Here is a 9,040-nt window from a genome sequence, read left to right as displayed (position 1 = left end):
TCTGGAAGCAGACATCTAGGCCAGTTCAAAAAGCCTCTTACAGAAACAAGTACCGATGAAGGCTGCTGAAAGAACCACCGCCTGCAACTTCCCACCAAGCCACATAGCTCCCTCACTTGGAAATATACTGTTATTCTTTCACTGTTGCTGTGCCATTTTTTAAAATCATTCTTTCATGGTTGCTTAAGCCAACATTTATTGTCCCTCCTTAATTGCCCTTGAGAAGGTGGTGGTGAGCTGCTGCACTTCCAGGGTGAGTCTACCAGTGAGCACTGGGAAAAAAAAACATAGCTATGGACCAACTGCAGGAAAATGGGATTAGGATAGGTAGCTGCTTGATGGCCAGGACTGACACGATGGGTCAAAAGGCCTCTCTCAGTGCTGTAAAGTTTTATAACTCTAAACAAGGGACATAAGGCAACTTGTCATTATATAAGACAAACCTTTAAAGGACGGTTGGCCATCTTGTCTAGAGCAGAGGTACTGTGGTGGCTCAAGCAGAAAACTTACCTTCTTCACGGGCAATTCGAGATGAACAAAGATGTGCTGGTTAGGTTGATTGGCCATGATAAATTGCCCCTTAGTATCCAGAGATATGTAGGTTAGAGAGATTAGCGGGTAAATATGTAGGGATATGGGCGTAGGGCCTGGGTGAGATTGTGGTCGGTGTGGACTCAATGGGCCAAATGGCCTCTTTCTGCACTATATGATTTCTATGATGATTTTAACAATAAGCCCTGGGCTTGCTAGTGAAACCCCCATCCCATGGATAGAGGGATTTAAAATGAAACTTGCTCCTTCCACGTTACAACCTGCGCACTATTGCAACTTGCCAACTCAGCACAGCCACCTCCACTCTGGCACATGCACACTATTGCAGCCCGCTGATGGAGCTCCCACTCTGCCACCGGCGCACTATGACAGTGCAGCCTAGCTCCGTCTCCCCATGGGCACCTGCGTACATTGAATAATGCAGCTGCCTCTGGTTTCCACACCACCCCCCTGCCCGGGCACTTTGACAGAGTAAAAAGTCTGACAACACCAGGTTTAAGTCCAACCGATTTATTTGATAATAAACTCACTAGCTTTCGAGGTTTCCCGCTTCTTCAGGTGAATGTGTTTACCCCGGTCCAACGCCAGCATATCCACATCACAACTTTGACAGAGCTCCGCCTCCTCGACTCCAGCGCCTGCGCACCTTTGCGGCTGGCAGATGGAGCACCGCCTTCCCCACCGGCGCCTGCGCAGTGCGGTTGCCTCCCGACATGCTCCGCGGAGAGGGAGCGGAAGCGCGGAGAATTTGAAATTGTTATGGTGACATTTCCGCTCGGGGCGGCGGTTGAGTCGCGGCTGCGGTTTCGTTAACTGGCGGCAGCGTGGTCGATGAGAGTGACATGACTTCCAGGAACATCATCAGCAGCCGCTTCGGCCTCAACAAGGCGACCGCGTCCCGGTCCGAGAGCGACACCGACAAAGTCCAGAAGGAAAATGCGCTGCTCAAGAGAACCCTGGAGGAGCTGAGCAAAGGCCAAACATGGGAACGGGAGAGGAACCGGCTGCTGGAGGTGGGTTCAGGAGCAACACAGCTCTTACCCTGCTCTGGGGGAGAATTGGCCTCAGGACCATAGGGCGACATTCTACTTTGGATGGGGCTATTTTCACTGTACCAGTAAAAGGTGATATGAACTTGCCCCAGCGTTAACCAACAAGACAGCAAGTGTCCCTTTTGAGAAAAAGTGCTCTTACAAACAATTTAATGACTTATTATTGCCAAGTAATAAGATCCTGTATCTCGTCGTGAACGTTGTCATTTGAGGGTTTAATGAGTTTCCGGATTATGCTTGGCTGTGGTTCATTTTTCCCCCAGAGTAACATCTGGGAACATGGTGTGGTCCATGATATCTTGGACTATGTTAAAACAAGCTGCTCAGGTACATAGAAGCCAGGGATAGGACAAAAAGAAAACCAGTTTGTGCAAATGTCCAACTTTTCAGTGTGGATTTGGAAAATCTTGCCTTTGGTTCGTGTTGCGCAGGTTAGGCGTCTGCTCCAAGCGTCCTGTGTTTGGTTTCGAAGGAAAAGTGACTTGTACTGCATTGGTGGTGTAAATAGAATAGAATTATAGAATGATTACAGCACAGAAGGAGGCCTGTTGTCTTTGCCAGCTCTCTGCAAGAACAACTCACTGTCTTTAGCCCTACAAACCTTTTCTCCTTAAGTGCTAAGACCTTGATTGAGTCTGCCAGCTCGCTGCAAGAACAACTCACTGTCTTTAGCCCTACAAACTTTTTCTCCTTAATGCTAAGACCTCGATTGAGTCTGTCTCCACCACACTGGGAACTGCATTCCATATCCTAATCACTTGTGCAAAATAATTGTATTTCTAACTGGCCTATCATCTTAAATCTGTGCTCTCAACTTCTTGCTCTTATGCGTGCTCTCAGCTCTCCTCATGCTTATCCATGTCCCTGGAACCATTCTAGGAAAACCTCCGTGTGTTCTCTAAAAAGCCTTCACCTCCTGTCTGCATCTAGTGGCACAGTGGTTAGCACTGCTGCTTCACAGCTCCAGGGACCTGAGTTTGATTCCTGGCTTGGGTCACTGTCTGTGTGGAGTTTGCATATTCCCCCCCATGTCTGTGTGGGTTTCCTCCAGCTGCTCTGGTTTCCTCCCATAGCCCAAAGATTGGGTGGATTGGCTATGCTAAATTGCTGCTTAGTGTCAGTGGGACTAGCTAGGGTAAATACATGAGGATATGGGGGTAGGGCCTGGGTGGGATTGTGGTCAGTGCAGACTCAATGGGCTGAATGGCCTCCTTCTATGCTTTAGGGATTCCATGATTCCTGAAGTATGATGGCAAAATCACACTCAGTCCTGCATGTGGGTCATAACTTCCTCTATGTCCCTATTTATAAACAATATAATTATGAACGGAATAAAGACGATAGAAGCAGGGAGGTTGTTCCTACTGGTGGGTGAAACCAAATCAAGGGGGCATAACTTCAAAATAAGGGGGAGCAGATTTAGGACTGAGATGAAGAGAAACGTCTTCACCCAAAGGGTTGTGAATCTGTGGAATTATCCTTGCCCAGTGAAGCAGTTGAGGCTACCTTGTTGGATGTTTTTAAGGCAAAGAAAATAAATTTTTGAACAGTAAAGGAATTAAGGGTTATGGTGAGCAGGTGGGTAAGTGGAACGGAGTCCAAAAGATTAGCCATAATATTGAATGGTGGAGCAGGCTTGAGGGGCTCCTAGTTCTCATGTACTTTCAGATAAGCTATATTGCTTCAACTTTACTGTATTAAATTTTATCTGTAATATGTCCATCCATTTCATCAAGATATAAGCAAATTACTGCGGATGCTGGAATTTGAAACAAAAACCAAGTACTGGAAAATCTCAGCAAGTCTGACAGCATTTGTTTTCACGGATGCTGTCAGACCTGCTGAGATTCTTCAGCATTTTCTGTTTTTGTCACCCATTTCATCAACCCGTTTATGTCCTCTTGAAGCTTATCATTCTCCTGTTCATTGTTCACAATGCTTCCAGTTATGTATCATCTACAAATTTTGAAGTTGTCTTCTACACCCATGTCTACTTCATAAATTTATATCAAGAAAAGCAATGGCTCCAATACCTATTCCTCAGGAACCCCTCTATATACTTTCTACCAGTTTGAAAAACAATTCACCACTTCACTGTTGCTTATCAGATGGGTGCTACTGTGCATTGATAGTGGAGGGATGTGGATGAGGTGCTAATCAAGTAGATTGCCATGTTTTGGATGATATGAAGCTTGAGTATTGTTGGTACTGCAGTCATCTAGGCAGAGGGAGAGTATTTCCAGCATACTCCTGATTTGTGTCTTGTAGATTATGGGCAAGCTTTAAGGAGTCAGGAGGTGAGTTACTGCAGGATTCCTAGTGTCTGACCTGCTCTTGTAGTCAGAGTATTTACAGTCCAGTTCAGTTTCTCATGAATGATAATATGGGATTCAGCGATGGCAATGCCATGGAATGTCGAGGGATAATGGTTAGATTTTTCCTTGTTGGAGATGGCCATTGCTTGGCACTTGTGTGGCATGAATGTTACTTGCCACTTAGCTGAAACCTGGATAATATCCAGGTTTTGCTGTGTTTGAACATGGACTGCTTCAGTATTCAAAGAGTCACGAATTGTGCTGAATATTATGCAGTCTTCAGCAAACATCCCCACATCTAACATTACGATGGGAGGAAGGTCATTGATGAAGCAGCTGCAAATTATTGGGTTGAGGACACGATTCTGCAATGATGTCCTGGAGCTCCGATGTCTGACCTCCAACAACCATAATCTTCTTCCTTTGTATTCGGTATGACATCAACTAGTGGAGAGTTGCCTCCTGATTCCCATTGACTCCAGTTTTGTTAGGGCTCCTTGATGCCACACTTGGTCAAATGTCTTGATATCAAGGGCTGTTACGCTTGCCTTGCCTTCTTGAGTCCATGTTTGAACAAAGGCTCTGATGAGGTCAGGAGCTGAATAGTCCTGGCAGAAACACAACTTGGCATCAATGAGTAGGTCATTCCTAAGCAAGTGCTGCTTGGCTGCACTGTTGATGACCTCTTCCATCATTTTACCATTGATCAAGGGTGGAGGAATTGAAGGAAATTTCCCCCCCCCAGATGATCTACTGATACCTCGTGCTACCCGCAACACCTCCTTTCTATACCCTACTGGCAATATCACATGATGAACCTCTGTCCACTTTTCACCTGCTGAATATGTCACGATCTCCATTTCCTCACTTAGACATCAATTGTAAGGTAATAACATTCTGCAATACACTTAGATTCTTCTTTCATGTATGCTTTTTGATACAACTGTTTTATATTTATTCTTTCCACTGTAATACTGCCCACTTCCTTTGACTAAAACTATCACCTCATCTTCTACCTATTCTTGTCCTTTTCCAACCATCTAATCAAAAATCATTTCTGCTAATTGAACTCAACTTGCTCTTCACTTTTATTTTTCCTCTTGTCTTAACCTATGATTTTTGTGACCATGTTACTACACAATTGGGAAAAATCCTAGGATACGTGTCCTTCAACAACTTGGTTGTTTGACCTTCCACTCCCTTTTCAACCACAGTAGGCATCACTCCCACCTGTGATCCAACTATATCGTTACCCAAGATAAATTGTATTCCTGGACAATACAGTTGCTTTATTTTGCCTAGTACCACCACCACTTTTCACTGGACTCTCCAACCTCACTGTACACAACAGAATACTACTCTTCGCATCCTGAATTCCACATGTTACTACCTTTTCTAGCAATACTCTTTCCAAACTACATGACTCCTCCTCTCTTACCATCAAAGATTGACTTGCTGCCATATCTCTTAAAATTTTTAACTTCTTTACTCCTCTTGGTCCACATGAGTAAACTTTACCCATATGAGTAAATTCTTTAAAGATATCTGGCACCTTTTTATCAATCAACCCTTGACGAGGCTGTATATTCTTTTGCACCTCTTTCTCTTCAATTGGGTTTTCCTGTGCCACTTCAACAAATCCACTGGCTTATCTTGTTTTGATGTGGAGATGCTGGTGTTGGACTCGGGCAAGCAGAGTAAGAAATCTTACAATGCCAGGTTAAAGTCCAACAGGTTTATTTGGTAGCACAAGCCACAAGATTTCAGAGCTCTGCGACTTTGCATGGCCTAATTTATTGCAGTGAAAACATCTGAAGCTTTTCATTTCTCTTCCACCCTCCTGTACTTCCTTTTTAACCTGAGGCACACTGTCTTTATTATGTCCCACAAGATTTCCTTTACCACCTGAATATTTCTCTTTTCCCCAGATCCCATCCCTCACAGGCTGAAACTGATATTGGAAACCAAACTTTGATTTATGAACTAATTCACAATCATCTACCATTTCTGCTGCTAGCCTTGCAGTTTTAACCCAGTGCTCTTCCACAAGTAGTGAATTGTTAAATTCTTCCAAAATAATAATTTCTCTAAGAGCTTCATACATCTGGTCTATTTTCAAAGCCCTTATTTGTCATTCAAAATTACTCTGTTTGATCCTTTCAAATTCTATGTATATTTGACCAGGTTCTTTCCTTAGATTTCTAAACTGTTGTCTGAAGGCTTCTGACACTAATTCATATGCACCTAAGATGGATTTTTTTCACCTCATCACACTTTCCTGATAGTGATGCAAACATTTCACTAGCTCTATCTATTAACTTTGTTTGAATCAGTAATACCCACATGGTCTGTGGCCATTTCATTTGTTTCTCAAATCCCCACCAAGCCTTTAACAATGATGCTGTTGCTCTTTCTCACTGTCCTCATCACTACTGTCAACCTGTACTCTTCCTTTTACCTCCATCATTTTAAACTGACGTTCACTTTTTATTGCTAGTTTCCGAAGTTCAAATTTTCTTTTTTTCTTGTGCTAGGGCTATCCTTTCCCTTTCTTTTGCCTGCAATTCAATCAGTTTAATTTCTTTTTCTTTTTATTCCTCTTTCTTTAGCTTTTGCTAACCTCCTTCCTATGTTTCGAATTCAGGATGCTTTAATTCTTTTTCACGTTCAAGTTATTTCATTTGTAATTAAATTCTAACCATTTCCAATGATTCTGACAGCATTTCTAGCAATTTTAAATGCTGCGCTATCACCACAGTTATCTCCCCTTTCCTTACGGCATTAGGTAATGTCACGTGTGATGTTTTTGCCAATTTCAAAAGCATTGTTTTTGTCAGCTTCTGTAAACCAACTTGTGCGACTTCTTTTCAGGAACTTAACCTCTGAAACAGTCCATTATTCTACAAAACACTCTGTATTTAAACCTGAATACAAAACCTGAAAATAAACCACAAATATGCTCACCACTCTGTCTTTGAACTCAATAATCCCAAATCAATCAAGACGTATAGATTTTAATCCTGCAAGAGAGCTGCTAATTGTTATGGTCAGGTCAGAAACGCCAAAGTGTTTATGGAGCACATCTGGATCATAAGTTTTGTGCCTTGAATTTGACTAGGGTAAGCATGATATGTTTCACCTCAGGTATGATTCTAATAATTCACTAAGAAGCTTCAATCAAACAACCTTATAGAATATAGTTAACATGTATAGAAATGTATAGCAATAACTGATTTCAATTACAAACCACAATAATGTATAACCCTTAACAAATATATCTAAGATGCTCCAATCAAACCAATTTCATATGCAAAACCCTTCCACAGGTTTAACACAGCAAAGACTAATTCTCAAGCGATGCTGGAACTGAGTCCTTTGGATGAATGCTGCAGTTCTTTTGATATACTCAGAACAGCTTCCCAGAATACCAGGTAGAGACTCTGGTCAAGTTACCAACAGTAGATTTTCTACTGCAAGTACTTGCTTTCAGCTAACCAGCTGAACTTCCAAAACCCAGGGAGAGAGAGACAGCTTTCCGTCTGATGTCAATTCCCTTCTAAACTAACACTAAACAGCAGCTCAAAGCTGAAAACGAAAGAGCTCCTATCACATGACCTGCCAACCAGTTTTCCTTATAACAAAGCAGGGCCATAAAACCCAGAGTAAAAATAAACAAACCCCATTTAACCACTGAAGGAACAATACAATGACTCCTACAGGCAACCTGGCAACAATGTGAGCTGAGAACTGCAGAGAACATGATTTAAAAAAAAATCTTGAATGTACACTGACGTCATAAAGGTTCATGGGCAGCATGGTGACACAGTGGTTAGCACTGCTGCCCCACAGGGACTTGGGTTCAATTCACGCCTTAGGTTGCTGTCTGTGCAGAGTCTGCATGTTCACCCTGTATCTGCATGGATTTCCTCTGGGTGCTTTGGTTTCCTCCCACGTTCTGAAAGATGTGCTGGTTAGGTGTATTGGCCCGGCTAAATTTTCCTTCAGTGTACCCCAACAGGCACCAGAGTGCAGGGAATTTTTGCAGTAACTTCATTCCGGTGTTAACGTAAGCCTACTGTGACACTAATAAATAAACTTTAAAGATCCACTCCGTAGACTTGAGCACAGAAATACAGGCTGACACACAGTGCAGTACGAAGGGAGGACTTTGCTGTTTTGGCAATTGTCTTTCTGAGGAAACCTTGATTTGATTTATTATTGTCACATGTATTGGTATACAGTGAAAAGTATTATTTCTTATGCGCGATACAGTCAAAGCATAACGTCTGTAGCGAAGGAAAAGAGAGGGTGCAGAATGTGGTGTTACAACCATAGCTAGGCTGCAGAGAAAGATCAATTTAATATGAAAGTAGGTCCATTCAAAAGTCTGATGACAGGAATAAGCTGTTCTTGTGCTGGTTGGCCCATGATCTCAGACTTTTGTATCACTTTCCTGACTGAAGAAGGTGGAAGAGAGTGTGTGTCTGGAATGTATAGGGTCCTTGATTATGTTGGCTGCTTTCCCGAGGCAGCAGAAATGTAGACGGCGTCAATGGAGTTGAGATCTGGTCTGTCTTGTTCTGTCTGTTAATTGTAATTTATATGAAGGTTCTGGGCATTAATGGGGGAGGCAGTGGCATCGTGATATTACCGCTGAACCAGTAATCTAGAAGAAACCTGGGGTAATGATCTGGGTAGGTGGGTTTGAATCCCACCATGGTGACAGATGGTGAAACTTGAATTCAATTAAAAGTCTAACGATGACCAAGAAACCATTGTCATCGGGAAAGTCTGCCATCTGTACCTGGCCTGGTCAGGTACGTGCAACTCCAGACCCACAACAATGTGGTTGATTCTTAAATGCCCCACTAAAATGGACAAGTAAGTCAGTTCAGAAACCTGGACTCCCTATCCAACACTGCAAGGACTGCAGCTTTTTAAGAAGGCAGTTCACCACCATCTTCTGGAGGGCAGTTAAAGATGGGCAATAAATGCTGGCACAGTCAATGATGCTGACATCCCATCAGTGAATAAAAAACTGGGGATTTACTTGTGGCCCAATAAATAAGGTAAGAAGTCTCTCAACACCAGGTTAAAGTCCAACAAGTTTATTTGGTAGCA

At 42.8% G+C, this 9,040-nt stretch overlaps 1 protein-coding gene across 1 annotated transcript in view; it reads left to right on the top strand.

The window, feature by feature from the left end:
- The first annotated feature begins 1,351 nt into the window (after window positions 1-1,351).
- cep55l (centrosomal protein 55 like) overlaps window positions 1,352-9,040 on the top strand; it is a 28,536-nt gene continuing 20,847 nt past the window's right edge. The window contains exon 1 of the mRNA XM_080205264.1: window positions 1,352-1,565. Coding sequence (XP_080061390.1) covers window positions 1,395-1,565 — 171 coding nt within the window. The 5' untranslated portion in view covers window positions 1,352-1,394. The remainder of the gene's footprint in view (window positions 1,566-9,040) is intronic.

Source organism: Carcharhinus amblyrhynchos, chromosome 17, assembly GCF_965287045.1.
Source record: "Carcharhinus amblyrhynchos chromosome 17, sCarAmb.v2.hapA, whole genome shotgun sequence".
NCBI classification, from domain to species: Eukaryota; Metazoa; Chordata; class Chondrichthyes; order Carcharhiniformes; family Carcharhinidae; genus Carcharhinus; species Carcharhinus amblyrhynchos.
This window is presented reverse-complemented; position numbering and strand designations above follow the sequence as displayed.